This window comes from Cydia pomonella, chromosome 21, assembly GCF_033807575.1.
Source record: "Cydia pomonella isolate Wapato2018A chromosome 21, ilCydPomo1, whole genome shotgun sequence".
NCBI classification, from domain to species: domain Eukaryota; kingdom Metazoa; phylum Arthropoda; class Insecta; order Lepidoptera; family Tortricidae; genus Cydia; species Cydia pomonella.
In genome coordinates, this window is record NC_084723.1 from 10,545,928 (window position 1) to 10,570,234 (window position 24,307).

At 35.4% G+C, this 24,307-nt stretch overlaps 1 protein-coding gene across 3 annotated transcripts in view; it reads left to right on the forward strand.

Annotated features, from left to right (window-relative positions):
* LOC133529640 (glycerol-3-phosphate acyltransferase 1, mitochondrial) overlaps positions 1–24,307 on the forward strand; it is an 87,000-nt gene that overhangs the window by 12,257 nt on the left and 50,436 nt on the right. The window contains exons 1-3 of one of the 3 annotated variants that reach the window (XM_061867399.1): positions 5,352–5,522; positions 11,882–12,081; positions 22,761–22,902. In XM_061867399.1, coding sequence (XP_061723383.1) covers positions 11,972–12,081; positions 22,761–22,902 — 252 coding nt within the window. In that variant the 5' untranslated portion in view covers positions 5,352–5,522; positions 11,882–11,971. Of the gene's footprint in view, positions 1–5,351; positions 5,523–11,784; positions 12,082–22,760; positions 22,903–24,307 lie in introns of those variants that run through there. The other 2 variants (XM_061867400.1, XM_061867401.1) reach the window with 2 other exon arrangements.

A 24,307-nucleotide genomic window follows, 5' to 3' on the forward strand; every position in this document is an offset into this window, starting at 1 on the left:
GTTGTTAGACCACTGAACCCATCATTTGTGGCTCTTTGAGATTCCTAAAACTGGTCATTCCTACTCCGGCTGGATATTCTCAAATTTTTGCCGACTCCCGCGTTTGTTCACTAAAAGCAAAATAAAACAGCCCAGTTATTTTTTATTGTAGTTTTTATATTATTTTTACACATTTTAATCAAGGGCTAATACTATGAAAAAATGTACTTAGAAACTAGACTATATTTGCGAGAGCATCAGACTTTAAGGAAAACCGTAAAAGGGATGGCTCATTAAAAAAAAAAGCACTAAATCTATGGCAGTAGACTTTTAGTATAAAATAGGTACGGATATAGCCGAGGGACATGACTAGCAAAATTTTACTCAGAAGTATACTTTCAGAGTTATTGAGGTGAAATGTTAAACGCAATCGCCAAATGTTCCGTCGCATGTTTCGGGCGGCGCGCCGTACCCTCTTGTTCCTTTCTAATTTCCTTTCTTTTACGCCCCCTCTTTATATATATTCACTATTTATAGAGCTTCATGATATGACCATGTATAAAATAAATAAAAAAGTTTACCACATTATATTCTATTAAAATATGCCGTTTACTTAACACTTGCACTCACGTATTGCAACCCTATGAGGTACAGAACATTACGGCCCAAAGAATCTGGAATTTCCTGGATTCAACGGGCATCAGTAATGAACTTTAAAGGGCTGTCACAATAGACCAATGCCTGGTCGACGTGGCATTCAAAGGCCCACAAACTACAATAATAATAATAACACTTGCACAAGCTGGGCTATCGTCGCTGCCAACTTAGCTTGGTATGACTCTAGTTCTAGTTGTTCGTCGGGGATCGTATGGAAATAGTACATTACGATACAAGTGCGAAAAATAGGAAATTCGAAACGAGTGGCGATAAATTAAAACACGACTGAAGGGAGTGTTTTAAAAGCGACACGAGTGGCGAATTACCTATTCGCACATGTATCGTACAACGTTTTACAGTACATATGGCCCTTTAAATGTTGGACACAGTAACGTAATATGCTAATTTTCGCACTAGTGCTATAAAGTAGCACCATATGTACTGTAAAATATATAACTAAAGAACGAGAAAAGAGAAAAAAATAAAATATTAAGAGTTTTCTGCTTATTGTAGTTATGTCACCTTGATAGTAGATCGTCTAAATCGTCTTATCATAATTTTAATTAAGTACCTATAGTTAAAAACAATGGTAACATAAATCTAATCTGAAGGAACTAACCTACATTAGCTACCTTGTTGTTTTGTTTGTTTATTTTTCCATTGAACTCACCTGCTACCTTTTCCCCTTTTGTTTTGTTTTATTTTATTATGTTTTCTCTTGTTTGCCCTGAAAACCAGTCCCATGACTTGATGACATGTCAAGTGACATCCATTTTGTACTTTATTAGAACAAGAGTTTCTTATTTCACAGCACATAAACAATTTCTTTAACTTTGCAAAATGATGATAGATTATGTTCCAAATATCAAGGTTTTAAGTTTTCGTCAATGGTAAGGCTGTGCGTTGTCTGTCATTGTCTTTACAACGCGGCTGTTTCCTATATTTAGATTTTAATTGTGACACCACACGTGGATTCGGCAAAACCAAGTGCATTACAGTATTATTACAATTCCAGCGTCGGAATGTAGCACAAAACAACATTCTCCACAGCCTAAACATCCATCCAAACCACAAAAGCCAGGGACACTAACAGCAGCACATTTAACTGACAAATTTTAAACCTTATGTCCTTGAAATAAGGTTCACGATTTATCAATAAACTGTCAGCGATGGTACAGTCGCCATCCGATAGTTAATGTGCTCACAAATATCTGAACATGCCTCTATTGTCAAGGCGCTAGAGTGCGTATTCAGATATTTTTGAGCATCTTGGCCGCTCCGATATATCTGATGGCGATTGTACAGATAACTGACTATCAATGGTAGTGTTCAGCAATTGAGCGACCAATTGTGTCCATTCAGGTCCACTTGTATCCAGGAAACGGTTCTGTTAGGTGTTAAACGAATTCAGTGGATGTTTAACTTCTTAGGGCTTTTAAGGGTACAATTTTGGTCTTCTAAGCATAGTCTAGGTCATATACTGTCGACATTTATAGTAGGTACAAACCCCAATCCGTACCCGTCTGTTTATTAGGAATTTAACAAGATATTCACACCCTATGCGGAAATGTCTGCCATGAGAATGAGATGGTCTGACGCAGAAAACAACACCAATTAAAAGTAGTGATGACATGAGATTATGGTACTATAAGGAATTGTAAGAAAATAGCATTGTACTAGAGAAGAGAGCGCTTCATTGGAAAATTTGGGAAGGAGGGAGAACTTAAAAATCTAAGCATTCTGGTTTCGGCACTATCTACAGAAAACGACGATTTATATATTACGACAGAATTATAGAAGATGTGAAGAAAGAAAAAAAATCACAGAAAAATGTAAATTAGCACTTACATTATAAGAATTATATATCTTAGGCAACGTTAGCCTACACCTGCGCAAGGTTGTTTTAATAATAATACAATTGAATTAAGACAAAGAGAGAGGATCAATACCAAGAAAGGACCTGGATGGCCACCTGCTACATAGTGGTCCACAGTATCCAAGGATTTAGAGTGAGACCAACTGTCAACAACGACAACCCAGGACAGGCAGTCTTAGCGCATGAGAACAAGGAGAGCCGACCGCAAATAATGGGATAAGGCTAAGGATAAGACAAAGAAGAAGAAGAATTGAATTAAGACAAACTTTGAATTCTCTTGAACAGTTCTGAAATTCAGTATGTATGTTATATAAGGGTCCCATGTTCATGTAGACCATTTGACGATTAAGGGCATCGATTACCCGCTGCCATGTTGGTAGTTTGTTTCCTCGAGAAATTCAAAAGACGAGGAAGAAACAACCCTGAATCTTTGCACGATCTTATGGACGACTGGGGTCCATTTCTCGAACGGTATTAGAATAATATTATTAGTCCACGAACTGTCAAATCGTATGGGTTACCATGGCAACACACTAATAATATTAGACTAATACCGTTCGAGAAATGGGCCCCTGGTCTGGCCCAGTGGGTAGTGACTACTGACCCTGCCTATGAAGGCGATGGGCCTGAGTGCGAATGGGGGGCCTGGGGCGAATTCCGGTAAGGGCATTTATTTGTGTGATGAGCACAGTTATTTTCCTGGATTATGGGTGTTTTCTATGTATTTAAGTATTTGTATATTATATATGTCATTGTCTGAGCACCTACTTACAACAGTTACAACCCAAGCCTTCTTGAGCTTACTGTGAGTCTTAGCCAATTTGTCCTGGATCATGGGTGTTTTCTATGTATTTAAGTATTTGTATATTATATATGTCATTGTCTGAGCACCTACTTACAACAGTTACAACCCAAGCCAAATTTCAGGCCTGTTCGAGAGATTTCTACCTAGTCCGATTGTATTAACATAGGAATAATTAATAAGAAAAATGCTAATTAGTGCATGGGTAAAGCGGATATCTTTTCTATGAACACGTTAGCAAAACGGATATTTTATTCGTGTTAGATAATTATTTAATCGTCTAAAATTACTAAGATAATATGCCTGAATTTGTGCATGCCAATGACACATAAAATAAGTTATTCATATTATCGCGCAGGATTATATTACAGAAACCATTGGCCTCAATGAAACCTTCAACGATACTTATATAATCTGCATAATATTTCAGTATTGCATGTCTGGAGGCCTAGCCAAGATGACCATTGTGCAACAAACGCCAAACGAAAAATAAAAATATATAAGAATGACAGATGCTACGAAAAGTTTTCCATCAACCATTGTCACCTTGGCTACGCAGGTCCAACATACTATCTTACGTTCTTCTAGTTTTATATTATTTTCGAAGGAAACCTTTAAAGTAAAGAATGGAATTATTTTACTTTCGGTTAGTTTTTCAAAGTAGATAATTGAGGAATCATTCTTTATTTTGAATAAAAAATGTATGCAGAATGCTTTAAAAGATTACGTTTCCTTCTGATTTTGACTCTATACGAGTATCTCTTCCTGACGATCCATCCTCAAATATCTATTATCGTTGAAAATACCTACTCATAAACGAATTAACTTCTTTGTAGTTAGGGGAGAGTCGGCTATATCGTACCGCCTGTTAAATCGTACCACATCTAGTTTTCTCATCAAACAACCTATTTTATTTACACATAAGGCACCAAACAGTGCTCTAATGGAATTAAGCTATCAGACATGGCATACGACTGCAAACGAACAAAAGAGAGAAAAAATATGATTTTCGTCGGACTTGATTTAACTTTTAATGTGTGTTTGTAATACTTGTGAGCCAGATAAGTTACAATATATACGGGTTTATCGTGTAGGTGTTAATTTTTTTTTATTATTACACTAATTATTTAAAAAAAACTTTTGGTTAAATTGTACTATAGCATACTAACACGGGTACGATTGAAACAACCAAGTATTTTTGAGTCTTATAAGTATTATTCCGGATTTTGTTAATAAATACTTGTTATTTAAACCACAAATAAGCAATAAACTTGCAAAACGCTTCATCGATACAAATTTAATATGGCAGAACGATGGCAGTGCTTGCGAAAAAATGCATTTTGACTATGTTAATTTCATCCCAGAATACTCATGTTCATATACGTAATATAGCCAAGATACTGAACTTTTAAATGCACAGTCAAACACATTTGTAACTACGCCAAAAAAAAAAATTCACGTTTAAGTAAAAACTAGTACGATATATCTGACTCCCCCTATATTAAGTGCCATATATCCAATACCGTAATTTGTGGGTTATTGCATATGTTGTGGTTAATACTGCATTCGTGTATTACCGGTTTCCGTCAGTGGCTTGCATTTATATACTTACCTTATTATATGTGTTATATTTGGCAGATACATTGATAATTTATACCTCTGATAAATAATTTAAAACTAAGACCACATTAAGTTCGATCTATTAATCTTAAATGCTTGTTCAAAAGAATTAGAAAGCAGTTAATGAGAGGTGTAGACTAAAAAAATACTTTAACGCTTTTCTGCTATGCTATCCTGCTGGGAGTGCTGGATGAAACAAAAAGTAAAGTTCAATATAAGTACCGTTTCTGAACAGAACGTAAAAAAAAGAAATAGAGCCGGTAAAGCGTCAAACATTTCGCTGCGCTGCTTCTGTCACAAAACACTGGAACTTCACAAATATAACTTGACTCTAAAATTCAAAGCTGCTATGCATAATCAGAGACCAACTAAATACTGGTTTAGCTGTAGCATTGTGAAGAGTGTAACCCGCAAATAGCGGACTGACTCAGTGCTCCGTCGATCGCGCGAAGACACCGCCGCGTCGCTCCGCGTTCGCGCCCCGACATCGGCATTACATAAATATTCCATTTTTTATTCCAAACCGTATATCAAACGTGTATTTCCTTGTAAAAGTGGAGCGTATAGCTCATAGTCAATTTCTAAAAGGTAATTAACAGTTTAATAAAAATATCGTTAAGTGATGTGATGAATGAAGATTTTAATACGTTCGTCGATTTCACTTTCTGCACCGGATTGATGCAAACCCTTGACGGATCAGGCCCATTCATACCCCGTTGTCTACTTGAACCCATCGCCGAGCTTTCTGTATTAGTCACGACCTGATTGCTCTTTAATTCATGAAAGAATTCTGACTTCTCGACTAACTGTTGTATGATGATTTTAATAAGGCGATCTCTTTCATTTAGCATCGAATTCGCACGCTTCACTAGTTTATAGCAAGTTAGTGCACCTGCACTGAAGAAATTACATGTTTCGATGTGCGAGGATGTAAAACTCGTATTTCATGCCATTAGTATATGTACTTATTACTGGATCTTAATAAATTCGACGTAAAACTCCTTTATGACTGGTTGTTCGATCAATGATCACTGTGTAAATATTTAACATGTCTGTAAGCACACCTCTTTGACTTGCCAAAATTGACATTCATAATACATTTATTTTTATGTGTACTCGCAGATTGGTATTCATTTAAAAGAAAAAAATGGTTTTAATTACTCATGATTTTACAATGTCTTCTTTTACACAATACCTAGTAAGACTAGTATATAAATATCATTATTTGTGAAGTAATTATGTCTGTCGTAAGTTTTAACAAAACTATTTAGCGTATTAGCGTAACAAAGATTGATTAAGTCTCATTTATGCAGTTTCTTATCGGCGATTTATAGCAGTTTCCTTCAATCCTTTCTTCTCAAAGCAAGTTCTTTGTCCTCCGGTTCGACAAGTTCGCTTTTTTTCGGACTTTCTTTCAATCCTTTCTTCTCAAAGCAAGTTCTTTGTCGTCTTGGTTTGACAAGTTTGCCTTTTTCGGATTTTAGCACTTTTTCTCTGTCTTTCTCTCTTCATACAAAAGGTAATGTTCTGTATGAAACATTCAAGAACAAAATTTTACCTTTGCATGGAGAATTATTAAAACTATAGTAAAGTCTACGATAGATTTAGCTAACTGTGCGGCATTACGTACCCCAAATACCACATACGGGCTGTATGTATTGCTACGTTATTTTATAATAAATTTTATAGGTACCTTATCATCTATATCATATTTTAAGCGTTCACTGTTTAAATATTCGAATTGTATTATTGTACCACAGGGACACCCAGCTCTACTTGAACATTATTTACTCGTATTTCTTGTCAATTGTTTTTAAAATGACTTTCAACATTCAAAAGGAGGATGTTCTGAGTTAAGTTGAATGTTTTTTTTTTCATGTTTGTTACCTTAGAATATTTTTTACATAATGCAAACTTGCTAACTCTGCAGACATTTAAATATTGAACTAATGTTATGCCAGTTATTTCGATAATTCATTTGCTTACAATGACTTGAATCACTTCTTGTGAAACCTCCAAATGTAGGTGTCGTATCAAATTAATTCCTACAATGTTTCATGTTAATCAGGATTATACCTTCTATAAAAAACTTTGACCACATTGAGGCTTGACAACGCCTTTGGCTTAACTGTAAGGCAGATGTGCAGCCAAGGACATCATCATTTTAAATATTAACACATTGATACAATAGGTATATAAAATTAATACCTACTTACTTACTCGTATTTAGAATCATTACTGTACCACCATTATTTTTTTTTCTATATTGACACATTCAATTGCATTTAGAGGATTTAATGTTTGTATCAGTGGCAAAAAATTATACACATTAAAATGATGCAATAATTTTTCTGCTACATCATTCATTTCTACAATCCAATGTAGGTAGGTACTTACAATAATTTAAAATGCAATACAAACAGAACATTTGCATAAGTCGTATTTTGCATTTCATTATTAATCTGAAGGTAGAGCCTATCCGCCCAATTAAATTTACGGGATTTAAATGTATGGCCTGCATATGCATAAGTGATAATTTTATTAATAATTCATAATTGAATCATTTATATATATTTGCAGTATTGGCAAATCAAACAGCCTTGTTAAGTTAGTGTCTAAGGTACATATGTGACAGTCCAAATCAAAAGGGACCTTATGGCGGTCAGCGCTTACACCATTATTAGCGGCGCGCCAAAACTAATGCAGTTCTACGCGACGTAAGCGCCAACCGCCATAAGGTCCCTTTTGATTCGGACTGTCAATACAATTATTTGATTCATTATTTACCTGCACCCATTTGTTCGTTCCTACACCCTCGGATCTATAACTATCTATTAGCGGCGCGCCAGTACTAATGCGGTACTACGCGACGTAAGCGCCAACCACCATAAGATCCCTTTTGATTTGGACTGTCACAAATGTACCTACATTTATTTGATTCATTATTTACCTGCACCCATTCGTTCGTTCCTACACCCTCGGATTTCTCGACTCTATCGCCTTACCGTAAAACATCAAAGTCATGTAACGTTCCTTAATTAAAATAATGTGACCAGCATACTATCGAACTGGTCTTATTCTTCGACGTATAAAACTGTACTAGTACTAACCCAACTAACTAAAACCCAGTAACCTGGCCGTTTCCCAACCACGCGGCCATGGAAGACCACCCGCCACTTAGCTGACGACGGCCGAAAGAGACCTTAAGGAAGCTCAGATTGACATAAACGCCGCACAAAATCGTGCTCAGTGGAAGATGCGGTCGAGGAGGGCCGTCCCCAAGTCTAAACTACCGGTCTAGGAGAAATATGAAGAAAAATGTTAACTATCTAATATAAAAGTTTTCATGATCTCGTAATTTATTAGTAAGGCTTGAGTGATGAATTTTACATCATTAATTATGTATTCTTTTCTCATCGTATGTTTGTACTTTGTGTACTCAACTGTTGCACTTCACGCGTCCATTGTACATATAATTTTAATTGATAAAATACATATTACATACCTGTCTTTGTTTAAACGTGTGATGCGTTCTTTAGATGTTTGGCTTAAGGCTTATGTACCTGTCATGTTATCATTCCGCCGCATCAACCGCATTAGTTTTTAGGGTTCCGTAGCCAAATGGCAAAAAACGGAACCCTTATAGATTCGTCATGTCCGTCTGTCTGTCCGATTCTGTCACAGCCACTTTTTTCCGAAACTATAAGAGCTGTACTGTTCAAACTTGGTAAGTAGATGTATTCTATGAACCGCATTAGGATGTTTACACAAAAATAGAAAAAAAACAATAAATTTTGGGGGTTCCCCATACTTAGAACTGAAACTCAAAAAATCTTTTTTCATCAAACCCATACGTGTGGGGTATCTATGGATAGGTCTTCAAAAATGATATTGAGGTTTCTAATATCATTTTTTTCTAAAATGAATAGTTTGCGCGAGAGACACTTCCAAAGTGGTAAAATGTGTGTGTCCCCCCCCCCCCGTAACTTCTAAAATAACAGAATGAAAAATCTAAAAAAAATATATGATATACATTGCCATGTAAACTTCCACCGAAAATTGGTTTGAACGAGATCTAGTAAGTAATTTTTTTAATACGTCATGAAATTAAAAAAAAATTTTTTTTTTTCATCATACCCATACGTGTGGGGTATCTATGGATAGGTCTTCAAAAATGATATTAATGTTTCTAATATCATTTTTTTCTAAACTGAATAGTTTGCGCGAGAGAACCTTCCAAAGTGAAAAAAAGTGTGTCCCCCCCCCTGTAACTTCTAAAATAACAGAATGAAAAATCTAAAAAAAATATATGATATACATTACCATGCAAACTTCCACCGAAAATTGTTTTGAACGAGATCTAGTGAGTAGTTTTTTTTTAATACGTCATAAAATTTAAAAAAAATTTTTTTCATCAAACATATACGTGTAAGGTATGTATGGATAGGTCTTCAAAAATGATAGTTAGGTTCCTAATATCATTTTTTTCTAAACTGAATAGTTTGCGCGAGAGACACTTCCAAAGTGGTAAAATGTGTGTCCAAAGTGGTAAAATGTTGAACAAGATCTAGTAAGAAGATTTTTTTTTAATACGTCTTAAATTGTACGGAACCCTTCATGCGCGAGTCCGACTCGCACTTGGCCGCTTTTAAACAATGTAGTCTTTTATAGCATATCAAACATACTATCTAGATATTGCGGACTCATATTATGATATTTAAAATAAAAACCCCATTTCGAAATTTCCCAAATCACCTGTTCATCCTTGTATGTACGTAGATCAGATGTGTATTGTATTTTTCTTATCACTTACATTACAGTTTATACGTTTTCTTTACCCGAGAAATAACTACTTTTTTACCTTGTCCATCAATTTGGATTATTTATGTTATGTGTCATATTAAAAAAACACATACAATTAGTTTTTGTACTTGTAATTCTTATTAACATGAAAATATTTTTGACATTGTCGTTTAATTATTCTAATGTCTTCATGTTATTTCGAAATAACCTACAAACAAAACGGTAGGCTTCTTTAAATATGGTTTTCTCACTATTATCCTAACATTAGGATCACATTAAATCCTTGCAGCAATCAGAAAATCTCGATAATCTAATTATAAGTTAACAGTCTCAAAAGTATGTGAATATCAATCATTCAAATGCAAAACTAGAGTCTCTCTCCCAATCACGCGTCCAGCCCCTGACTAAAGTTCATGCATCCTTTGCAACGAGATAACCCAGTGATAACCACGTTAATGTATTGTTTCATCTCTCGACCTGTGGCTCTTCGCATTTCTGCATGCAAATTGGAATGACACACCCATTGTCGATTATCTCATGTTGTTTGGCTTGTCCTTTGTTAAGAATTTAATTTACACTTTGTGTGGTTTTACTTGTGTTTTCTTCTTGATCATGACTGTTAATCCTCCCGTAGTCCGTTCGTGTAGTGTCAAGTAACTATGTGAAGAATGTAGTCAAATTCGATTAATTATTAGGCCATGCTTGTCTATCTTTAGCTGTTAAATCCACTACATTATTGAAATCTATTATACTACCATCTATTATATTATCAATGTTCTAATTTGTCACTGTTTTCTTTGTGATTATCACGCATTACCCCAAAAATGATCGTGCTCTATTTTTGTCTTTGTTATTGTTAAAACAGTGTTTCTATTACTTTGTTTATTTATTTTTATCTTATCACTTGAATACGAGTGTTTTAACCGTTCTGATTCTGTTGTTACAATTTATGTCATCATGCTTTCAGAAAAATACTTATCTCTTAATAATTTTATTAATATTTACATTAATTTTACGGTGGTTGCATATTTCCTTTTTGTGTTTTATTACCATGAACATCAATATCTGCCTATTAGAATCATACTAATGCCTTCCATTCCTGCATATTACATTTATATGATCTATCTCTATCACATCTTATTCAATATTACGGTAACAGTAAAGCATAATTTACTTACACGAACTATTACTCTTAGAAATCATAGACATAGAATTTTTTTATTCAACATCACATGAAATGGCAGAGTTAACAGACAGTGACATTTAATACAAATAAGCCTACGATACGATACATAGAAAGAAAAAGGACGCATAACTTTCGTTTGCGCCTATAAGTAAATATTACAAAGAAATTTACTACAGAAAATCTGTTTAAACAACGTACTCATGTTCAAACACGTGAGTCGTTTCACGCATACCAATAAAACGAACGGGACGTTAAAAACGAGAGACATTATGAAACAAATTTAGAACGTCTACTCTAAAAATACTTGGCGCTTAGTTTTCTGCTATTTATTTACTATCATCAAATGTTTTTTCTAATGTGACTTCGTAAACACATACTACGTCTGATTTCGGTATTAAAAGTACTTTAATACTTTTCTTTCATAATTATTATCTTCTCCAAAAATACTCAGCGATTAGGCCGCTTGGTTTTTATAACATATTTTGTTTATTATTATCTAATGTTCTTAATCTAACTTCGTAGGTGCATATTACGTCGAATTTAGTTTTCATAATATTATTATCAGGTTGTTGTTCTTTTATAATTGTGTTCCTGTTTTAAATTTGATTAGAAACAGTAATAACTGTTGTGTTTTTGTTTTTCTTTACATTTTCTTCCCGATGAAGTTTCATCATTGACGCATTTCATCTCTAATGTCTTGCGGTTCAAATTCCAATAGGCGCCAATAGTTTATCATCTAGCAATTAGGCCGTTACGTACTTTATTATGTGTTCTCTATTACATCTGTATCGGGCGAATTCTTATCTTCCACCAACTCGTGATGCTATATCATTAGTGACAGGTCAAGCGAGTTTACTTCAACCCGATAGCGGTTCTGTGGATTAGTACTGTACTGTACACCGTTGAGTAACAACGTGCAAATTTGAAATCGGCGTTCGTCATTTTAATTTTTTTATAGTGATTGAGTGCGTTCAAGATTAATCGGTTGAGTGATTTCGGTTTGCGTTGGGAGCCGAGTGGGAATGTGAGCCGCTGTGATTGGTCGACGATGGAAACCATGGTGAACGTGTGGGCGGTGGTGGAGCATGTGAGGGTGGCCAGTGGAGCGGCGGAGCTGGCCATCTTCACCGCCATACTCTACTGGTTCTTTACTTCAAGGTGCGTTAATATATATATATTTTTAATACTACGTCGGTGGCAAACAAGCATACGGCCCGTCTGATGGTAAGCAGTCTCCGTAGCCTATGTACGCCTGCAACTCCAGAGGAGTTACATGCGCGTTGCCGACCCTAACCCCCCCTCGTTGAGCTCTGGCAACCTTACTCACCGGCAGGAACATAACACTATGATGATTATGTTTTTTTTTTAATAATTTAATTGTAACTTGGCAATTTTTGATTTGTTAAAAGTAGTGATGCAACGAATATAGTACTTATATGAATATGAATTGCACTTTTTGAATTTTACGAATAGTGAGTATGATTTTTAACTTAATAGTTAATCTACTCGTTTATGTTGGGCAAAATTTAGTTTTTTTTATACATCTTCCATGAAAATAAGGTTTTTTTTATCCCAACTTTTACGTGAGAGAATATATGTTAAGCATTAAGTCAGCCCGCGTGTTTGAATGTGATTATAGGTAAATGGATTCATAATATATCCCTAATTTTGTCTACAATATTTACGTTTAGTACAGTTTAATTCATTATTTGTTAGTTTGTTGTTAATACATTGTTAGGTTAAGCACTAAATTTTAAAGGTACTTAATTACGAGTATATTCATTCAAAGTCTCAAAAAATGATGACCACCTCATATTATATTGGACAGAAACAACAAGAAAACAATAGTTTATTAAGAGGGCGTGTAAAGCCAGGAAATTAGAAAGGAGCAACAAATATTTCGTGTTTTTTTTTCTATCGAGCCAACATTAGCTTTTTAACGTTTTTTTTCTTGGAGTCTGCCCTCGCAAATATAGTCTTAGTTTCCGTATGAAATCATCTCATCTCATTGCATTTGCCCTTATTTAAAACGTGTAAATTTACAAAATTAAAACTACAAATTTGCGGGAGCCGCCTGTTAATCAATCTTGACCCACTTCTATCAAAGCTTAAATCCATGAAATAAATCTAATACACACGGTGGTCTAACCAACATTATTGTTCCATTCTTAAATCCTTCTGCAAATAAACTAGCTGAGCAGCCTGGCTTCGCACGGGTTACACAAAACCTTAATAAATTATAAACCTACACCTTCCTCAAGAATCACTCTATTGAAAGCTGAAAACCGCATGAAAATCCGTTCAGTAGTTTTTGAGTTCTCCGCGGGACCAGCGAGATGGCCATGCGATGGTTGAGAGCCACATGTGGATGCGTGCGCACCATCGCTGGCTCACTACCTTTGATGTGCGAACGAAAACCCAACACACCGTGGCCATCCCATAAGCCATCCGACAACCTCTCTACACGCTGACCCATCTTAGTGGGCCAGTATAATGGCCCATCGTGTAGAGGAGCCATGAGACACTTCATTCGGATCTTGTCTGTCTGATTTAATTTCTTGTCTTTTTATTATTTACTCTTTAGTTTAATTATTTTATATTTATTCAAGTTTTGGAGACCTTTTACATCTCTAAGAATAATTGAATGATCGTTTTTTTAATTATATTTTATCTCTGACACTTAGAGACTTTTAAATCTTTAAAGAATTTTAGTATTTGTAGGTTGAATTTTTTTATCATAGTTTTTTTGTGTAATTCGTCAGTTAGAGACTGTATACATCGCTAATAAAGTATCTAATATATCATTGATTGCATATTTGTAATTGTATTGTGCTATTTTTATTGTTTGTATAAAATTTACATGTAAAAGTGCCCCTTTGGCCTATTTGCTGAATAAATGTCTGTTTGATTGATTGATGACTCTGACATATTCGCTAACGGCTACGTAAGTCGCTTTCTATACATGTCGCTCGCAATAATCCAGTACGAGCGAGATGCATAGAAAGTAACACACATGCTAGCGAATATGTCAGTATCAGTACCAACCTCGTGTGGTAAGGCTACTTAATGCTTAATGCAAAAGTCGTGTACTTATACATATTTTTGGCACTTTTTTCGTATCGATATTTTCAGACGTGACCGTACGTGTAATATACCTATAATTAAATGAGCAAAGCAATTCGTCATGAGTTTAGAATTTTGTAAACATTTTTCTGTTATACATTTTAACATTTTTAAAGGTTTTTTTACTTTTTTTTACTCCATTCGCTGCGGAACTAGGTTTGATCCATTAATTGAACGTCATATCAAGCGAAGTAATAAAAGTGCACGCGATTAAGTCCCGATTCAGTTTTAAATTAATAGTTATATTATATACTGAATGGCCGCGTTACTCCCCGTCTGAATGGAATTGCATCACCCCACGGCACTAGCCTGATAGTATATTGACATACCTATTGTAGTCACAGTTCGGTTAGTGAGTGATAACGGAAATCTTAAAATGCCGGAGTATTGTGCCAAGTATGGGGGTTGTCAATATCAAGTAAATAGCAACTTTTTCTTGTACCACGTGTTGCCCTGGTTAGGTATGCCAAATCCATCAAAAAAGGGTGCACATGGACCACATGGAGAATTAGAACTCTTTTCTGATGGAAAGGTCCTAATGGACATGAAGCTTATTACTTGGATAATGAATGTGGATAAAGTATGCTCAAAAATTAATAGATTGGTATATGTATTATGGCGATTGACACGCATAACTGATATAAAAACCGCTATAATGACGTATAATATGCTTTTGTTGTATCCAATTTAAGGTACGGTATATTGATTTGAGGAAATTCATCATATGTAAAACATGCCCTTATAGCACAAAAACAATTCATTAGAGCATTATGTAACATGCCTAGAAGAACATCTGGTGTAAGTTCTTTTATTAAACTGAAGTTGATAACGGTTCACTCGATTTATATATACGAAGTCTGTGTATTTGTTAAATTACACCCCAATATGTTCGTCATGAAAATAGATGGTTATATCTATAAAATAGATATAACCAATTTTAATACTAGATATCCTGACAGGCTAGTACTGCCTAATATGCATACAGTCATGAAAAACAAAAGTTGTTACGTAATGTGCGTTAATAGTATTTTATGCAACAGTTGTATAAGAAGGGTCAAAAAAGGCGAATGGCGTGAGTTACAGTTACATTGTAAAGGAATACGCCACGAGCATTTTTTGACGTACTTATACAACGTTGCATACAATACTTTTCCTACGAGTCAACAAAAATAAATCTTAATTTAGGTAAACAAAGCAAAAGTATATAGCCAAGACGCGCGAGCATACCTTGTTACGCGCCCGGCCCGCCGGTCAGCGACACCTTCTCGTAACTTATGAGGCCCTGGTACTTGCTACTTGCTAAATTAAAATTTTGGCCACCGTAGCCTACGGAGACTAACAAGCAACGCTAAGAGGTCTTCGTAGTCTATGGGTGTTGCTATATTACGGGTGTCACATATGTGTTTCTTACTTATGAAGTGATTGTTTTTACTATGCAACCAAATGAACATTTTGTAAGTTGGCAGCAATGCACTTAGTTTAAAACTGTATTCGTTTTGATTTTGTTAGGTTGGTAGCCATTAATCGCAGTAACGTTATTGCGATTAAAAGCACAAGAGCTGTTATGAGGAATAGACAATATAGACTTTTCTTGAAACCTTTTATGTATGTTCTTATATTCGTGTTAATGAATGCATAAATGACACATAACAGTAGAGGAGTAGGAAAAATATTTAACAGACTGCCTGATGAGCTTAAACAACTACCACTCAATAAATTTAAAAACAAACTGTTATCTTTTCTTGTTGACAAGTGTTACTACAGTCTGAAGGAATTTTTCGAAAATAGACTATAAATTATATATTAATTTACTGTAAATTTTATAATCTGTTTGTATCAGTAACAGTTCACGTTTATGACTTAACAACGGCTTTATATCAATTTTAATAATGCATGTTTTGTTTAAAATAATTATGTCAATTAATCTTAAATTTTGTATAAAACAATTTGCATGGGTTTTTAAAGTCTAAATGTGTATGACACTAAAAAAATAATGTAACACCATTGTACACCACATTTAATGGCAAATAAATATATTTCTATTTTTAAGCATAAGGATCATTAACTGATGGAAGGCCACATGGTAACTGACACAAATACAAGAAGTTTAGTGCCGACAAGCCGACATGTCTATATTTCTTCTAATTTCTACTACAGATCCGAACCAATCAATCAATCGTGTGAGATCCTATGAAACCTCTTCAGCTTCTATTGAAAAGAAAACACAAGATTTAAGAAAAGTTACAAATTGACGTGGTAAATGTCACTGTGTAATTTCCCAACGCATTTCGATAAAATCATTCAATTTATAGAGTAAAGACTACTTTCCAACATGTTTTAGTGACCACCCTTTCTCTCCTTCTCCAAGTTGGATGGAACACACACACCTTAGCTTTGAAAAACAGTTTAATGTTTATAGATAAATATGAAGTCGTTGAACCGTACAACATAGAAGAAATACTGCCATGTTTTGCAAAAAGATCGTGTAAGATTCTATTCTCTCTATCTCAATACTCATAAATAAAAACCGACAAACAGACAACGCACAGCCTGAATCTTTAAAGAACCCAGGATTTTGAAACTTATATTCCCTATATTGTAGGTCTTTCAGAATAAGAAGGATTTTTTGGAAAATTTGGTTGGAATTTTAACTTCCGCGCGGACGTTACGAGCTGAACCTTGGTATACCTACTATACAAACATGTAACGTAAAAGGCATTGGTGGTGGAGCCTTAAGTCAACTAGTCACCTTTTGCTGGAAACACACACACACACAATACAAGCATAAAAACCTCTTAGCTTAGCTTAGCGACCTTTGTTCAAGCGCGCAAACATGAGCAAAGTTCAACACATGTAAGACTAAGTTGTCGTCATAATATTAAATGCATCCATAACAAAACAGGTCTGCATCACAGTCGTCATCAATGGCATTATATTATCAACATGCATATAATATATCAACGTCTAATACTTGCAAAATTTTGCGTCGACTTTGCCTGCTTACTGACGAAGTACTCAAATGTTACACTTATTAGTAAAACAAACATGCAATGAAGAAATAATCGATTCAGTGGTATTGAAATCTACATCAGACCATTCAGACCTGCAAGCATGAGTTACGTTCTCGCGCGCGACTCCATACATCTAGCGCGACTTCAAGTAAGGACTCGCGCGCGAGAACGCAACTTATGCTAAACCGCCAGTACCTAGTACCTACTACTATCACGAGGTATGTAGGTTAATAGTAGATACTACGGCAATGTTTTTACAACTATATAAATTGCGTTTAGAATCATACGAGTTATATGTCAACCGCACAGCGCTGTGCCAATGCACTTGCACTGCATTTCCACTTTTGCAGTGCAGTGTCACTCAGCCACTTTCACCGTGCATCGACCGGACGTCCAGTATCTTGCGATATTTCTGCAATATGCAACGCAGGAAACAAAGTGCAGTACTGTGGGGTCATCGGCTCATCAATGTGTCGAGGGTGACTCTTACGTTACGTGTTTATTTTAAGTTTTAAAACCATATCTTAAGGTCAAAATAAAGAACAGGCATGGATAGTTCGAATCCGGTTCATAAAATGTTAGGTTATAGTTGGTGTCATCCACGATGACGCGCATTTGTCAAATCTAACCTTTATTAACATAACAATACGAGTAATGGCAAGCGTCTTCGTGAATGACACGATTTATAGAGGATAAAAAGATAATAAAGTCTACCTATACCAGACAAAAATAGATTAAAGCTTTTGATCTCTTGTTGTCTCCAGTTCTCCAAAAGCAATATTGTTTTTTTTTTAAATCTATGATCTATAAATTGATCTTCATCATTAACAGCAAAATAATAAATAAGTTTTTAGAGATATGCGCCTTACTTTGAACAAATGGACGAGAACTTTTCCGCTTACATTACGCTGAGGAATTAACGGTCAAACAACCCATGAACATATTGTTTATAGGCACGTGCCTAGCCATGTTCTTTAACTCATCACATCACATTTATCTACGCACATAAAAACAGGTCATAAATTCATAATATCTTCAGGTTTTCCTGTTAATTTTTTTCCCTCACGTGTTTCGGATACCTCTCGCGACACTGCATGAATAACCTAAAAAAACCGGACAAGTACGAATCGGACTCGATCACCGAGGGTTCCGTACTTTTTAGTATTTGTTGTTACAGCGGCAACAGGAATACATCATCTGTGAAAATTTCAACTGTCTAGCTATTACGGTTCATGAGATACTGCCTGGTGACAGACGGACGGTAAGATCTCCATTATATGAGCAGAATTGAAGTCTCGAGTTTATCCTCCTTTCTATCCATTTAGCTTACCAACATCTGAACGGAATCAAACAATTGGTGGATTTGCGGCCATTTCTTCGTTGAAAGCATGAGTCTCTTTTTGTTCGCTCCAATATGTACAATTGTACATGAGATGTATTTAAAGATAATATCAAATCTAAAGTTAGATACTGCACCAGGTATACAAACAATATTTGTAGGTGTCAGTGTTAAAAATACGACTTCCACATGAAAAACGTTATCACTACAAGTGGTTATGTTTTTCATAGGAGAAAGAGACGAGATGAGGCATGACATTATTTTGTTCTTATTCTGAATTTCTTACAAACATCTGTGTTAGCAAAAGTAAATAGCTCAAGCGTCATAGTTGTGGCAGAACCAATATTAGAGCACATTTGGCGAAGGTCAAAGGAAAACGTTACAGTTAAAAACAAGAAAACTGACGTGGGTACGCAAATAGCTTGAGATTTTAAATTTGAACGGAACAAATTTTAGCGTTAATACTTATCGTTCGTGTCATCCACGATGACGCGCAGATTTTCAATTCTAACCTTTAATAGCATGATATTACGATTCAAGGCACGCGACTTCATGAATCACACGATCGATATCTTACTAAAATACAAGATAATTTCCGTCCGCAAGAAACACAAAATTATTTTATTTAAGGTTTTAACATGAACTTGCAATGCAATCCATACATGTAGGTATACAACCGACTAGGAGCCGCCAAAAGTTGTAACATAAACCTTAATGTACCTACAAAAACTGGACGTAAAATTGATGTGTGCTGTGTCATATGATTTATATTATCTTTCCTTTCGTTTGGCTACTACTTTGTGGTTGTTGTCAACTTTTAGGTATTGCATATAGCTGAGCTTATATTGGGGTGTCATCGTCCGCCAAAGTAGCTTTAGGTATTTGCTTTAGATGTAACTTGTTTAATCTTGCCATCGGCATCCGTATTTATACTAGCGTCTAGATTAACACTGCGTGGTTCTTCTTCTTTCTATTACTGGCATTGTATCACTGTGACTATTTCTGATAAATTGTGATCGTCAAAAACAAAAACCTGTCTATTACTGTAACTACAATTAACTGCAGGACCTTACATTGTTTTGTTACTCTTATTTATTTTTATCCTGACAAAAGTTTTTAATTACAATCCGCCCACTGTATGTATTACTTTAGATACTTAGATACTTCTTCATTTGGAGGCAAAAGATTCCTTAACATATCACTAATAACAATAAACAGTTCTACGTTTTAAAGGCAAAGCACGCGATACCAATGAAGAACACGTAATTACTCGTACGTATTGCCATTGGGTGTTCCAATGTCAATTAGACAAAGGTCGGCACGAGTCTCAACGTTAATTAATAGTAGCAGGATCAGACAGGACCAATACGCAAGGAATATCATTACAATCGGTTTTTGAACACAGGCGAGTCTATGGACCACAGAAAAGTAACAGAAATGTATGTAGTAGAAATTTAAGTAACAAGTTCTCAGGCGATCGCGTCAGGGGAAATGTGTCATCAAGATGTTGTTCCGTTGGTGGATCGAGTGTAGTTCAATATTATGGTACCTAGTCTTATCCTTTATATTCTCTGGATTAAGAAGTTACCTTTGTTCTGGCTGGCTTTGTTCTCAAATCTACAGTGCCGTTGAAATTCTTTTTACCATTTTTAACCTATCGCTCACTTTTTCTTCTCATATCGATGATTTCAGACTTTCACCCGACTAATTTACTAATTAATTTAGTACTAAATTTATAATACAAGGGCAAGGCAAGGTATATAAAGTTATACCACTAACTAAACCTTTATAAAAATGAGACGTGTTTTGGTGTTTTTGACCCGACTCGCACGTACGGTTTTGGTTAGAGTCTGCTGTTGCAAATAACTATGATCTAGTTTCCATTAAAAAAATTTCGTGACATTTTCCCTTGATTGAAACGAATAACAATTAAATATGCAAACTACAATTTTGCTCTCAATGATACTGCAAGTTTATTATCATTTGCGTAAAGTCGGAGACCAGCCGGATACATATATACCGGGTTTAAAGTGCGAATTCAGAGTTATCGTATCGTTCTATCACTATCATATATGTTTAATTAAGTGTTTTATTTTAATATAACCACGATAAATAAGTAGATACAATTTATAGTTCCGTTTTCATTGCTATTTGCCTATTAATAGCAATTAAGAAATTGGGTTGTAATAAAGGTCGTTGTCAGTCTTCGTAATTCTTCACCATTTCTACTACCCTGTAACTTTGACAGCCACATGTTCTCTGTTATGTGTTACTTTTCATAAAAAAGAAATATTTATTTTATTAATGAATTCACCGCATTGTACTTACGTATTAGTTATGAATTCATTTCATAACATTACTGTCATTATTTTTTTAGTTTTTTCCTTTCTAAGGAAGTTAAAAGATTTCTAGGCTGAAGTCTCGTCATTTGATGTATTAACTGTTTACTTTCATGATTAGAATAAAAGTATGAGGTAGAACTATGTATAATTGTATATGCGTTCAAGTCCAATGTACAGTCAACAGCAGAAGCAGGCGAAGTGTTCACTATTATCTCAGTTCTATATCCTGTTGAAGCTATCTTAAAAAAGCTAAGCTTTATTGCTAGGGAATAAGAGCGCAGCTGAACATTTCGACCCCCTCACCCATTTAGCTACTTCTGCAGCTGTCTTTACGTAGCCGTAGAAGATATCGTATTACGAAGACCAATTGAAAAGTAAAAATGGACCGGAATGATAGTCATTCATAATGAAAAGTGGCGGTCCCGTCCATACATTATTTGAGGTTCTTTTCGCGATTTCTACAAACGATTGTCATTTGACTTGACTAGGTTTTAAGGAAATGTTACGCGTTGGCCCTTGAGATAGAAAACCACTTAACATATTGACCACCAGGTATTAAAATAGTAGATTGTCAACGAAGGCTGAGATGATTACTTTTGCCCGGGTTAAACACTCTTCATTACGACTATGAGGAAAGTCAAATACAAGAAATGTAGGTTTATTTATAGGTATATTTCTTTAGAACAAAGTATTAGCAATTTATTTCGTACCGATATCTGTTCCCGCCTTTTCCTAAGTAGTTTCTTTTTGTCATCGTAAAAATAATGTAGTTACTGCCAAAATGTTTATTATTGTGCATAAAAATTATACTACTTACTTGTATTTAACTGTATGAAATTAACATAAATATTTGTTAATAAATCAATAGAAATGACAATAAATTAATAATTTTTCCTACTCCTCTACTGTTATCTGTCATTTATGCATTCATTAACACGAATATAAGAACATACATAAAAGATTTCAAGAAAAGTCTATATTGTCTATTCCTCATAAAAGCTCTTGTGCTTTTATAAGCTATAATGTTACTGCGATTAATGGCTACCAACCTAACAAAACCAAAACGAATACAGTTTTAAACTAAGTGCATTGCTGCCAACGTACAAAATATTCATTTGGTTGCATAGTAAAAATAATTACTTCATAAGTCAGAAACACGCATGTGACACCCGTAATATAGCAACACCCATAGACTACGAAGACCGCTTAGCGTTGCTTGTTAGTCTCCGTAGGCTACGGTGGCCAAAATTGAGAAAAAACTGTCCAAAAAATTAATTTAGCAAGTAGCAAGTACCAGGGCCTCATGAGTTACGAGGAGGTGTCGCCGACCGGCCGGCCGCGGCCCGGGGCGGGCCGGGCGCGTAACAAGGTATGCTCGCGCGTCTTGGCTATATACTTTTGCTGTAATTTGTTTACCTAAATTAAGATTTATTTTTGTTGACTCGTAGGAAAAATATTGTATGCAACGTTGTATAAGTAGGTCAAAAAATTCTCGTGGCGTATTCCTTTACAATGTTCGCCTACGCCTTCGGCTCCGGCTCACATTGTAACTCACGCCACTCGCCTTTTTTGACCCTTCTTATACAACTGTTGCATAAAATACTATAAAATATTATAATTACATTACATTCATTCATCAGATTCACTATTTTTAAGGCGCGTATATATTAAGGCCCGTTCAGACACAATCCCAATTTAAGATCGGTTTGTCTATGGTTTTAGATTTTTTCCCGATCAAAATGTTAATTCCAGACTCTAATTATCTTAGCTGTCAAAATATGTCATTAAATAATGCAATGCAATTGACATTTAATTTTGATATTACTTGGTCTGAAAATGCGGAAGCTAATATGAGAGCTTTTAACTGAATATAATGGCATATATATGGTTGTTAGCCGTTGCTTTGCTCGAAGTACAAATAAAATAAAATAAAAAACAATTTTCCATCAGCCTATGATAGGTGAACTTTCCTAATAGGAGATCTGAAAAATATGTTCTTAAAACGTCTTTGTTTGTCAACAGCCGCGTTGCCGACATGCTGGAGGTGGTCGGCGAGCGAGTCGGTGGGTGGTGCGGTCGCGACTCCAACTCGCTGCGGCAGGCGGTGCGCGCGCGCCGCCGGCACCACAACGACATTTATACCAAACTTGATCAGGAACGGACGGTGAGTAGTTAAGTATAGCCCTTTAAAGTAGACGAGGGATTAGAGCGGTCCTAGAATGCTACCTTGAGGAACGCTGACTGTTATAATGATATTCTGAAGGTTGTAGTTTTCAATTTCGCCTGGTTACTCCTTTTTACGCATGTAGTTGTGAAATAGCTAAATGGCGTTTCTTCTTTCACTGATAACGAGATGTTCAAGCTGTTAAGATACTTCCATAGCTTATGCTATGCTTTCAATAGCTTTAAACATATCGATTAGAATAATCTCATCATTTTGCATTATCTAGTTACATGTTTCATAAAACATCAGCCGACCTATCGCTTTTAGTTTCCATCCAACAATACGATTATGATGGAATGAGGCTATACTTTTTAACAGGCTCTGAAAGAATGCGTCTTAATGAATCATTAAATCATTATCTTATGAAATTAAAACAATATCATATCGGACTTGTTAGAAGATGAAAATAATGCGGTCGTATAAGCCATCAGTGATGAGTCCATTCAACTCGATTTTCACCTACTTGATTGATTATATGTACTAAGAATAGTAGCGTCTTTACCGTAGGAGAGTATGTCTTTGCTTCCATTTGCTATTCTAGTGAATATTTGTGACCGTTGTTGTTGCAATTATTTCTGGCAATTAATGCGCTTCCTCAATTACCAATCTATCGCATTTGAAAAAATTAAGAACTTGTAGTATCGTTATTTGCATCGGCAGCACCATGCCCTCGAATATGTTTAAAGCCACTACACAGCAAGCCCGGAACTTGGCAGCTATCATCAGGCATATCACAGATGCACCTCGTACTGAATAGTTCTTAGTGCGATGTGCTAGTTCTGTCCGCCAACATTGGCATAGCGAAATGCAACAATACGTGCTGTACTGAACTGTCGCGTATTCTCACTGTAAATCAGGACACACCTTATTAATATTAAAGGAATTTGAAGCGTAAATACAGTAGATAAATTCCATACTTTAATGCCAGCGTCTCACACATGTAACTGCTGTATTAAATGTTCGTTCGTTTAGTAAGGTACCTCTCGTCTCGACTCCAGCAAACATATTAAATTTTCTAGGTCTTTATTGCTCGTATTCTATTTTCGAAGAATAGCTTATGGCCTGAAGTAAAACAGAAACATGATATTTCCTAATTTTTGCATAGTTAGCTTGCCTGCTTTATTTTCCTACATCTTTATGCGGATCAAAAGGTGCCTGCTGTACCGTATAGAAATTCAACGTAAAGTCTACGCTCACGATTCCGATTAGATTGCAACATTGATTGCTTGCGATGCGTCGATGACTTTTCCACTACTCTGATGCCAATATTTTTAACTCAGGCGATTCAGATCCCAGTTTCACCGCGCTGACAACTTTTACTTATATTCGTAAAGACTGTCCTTAC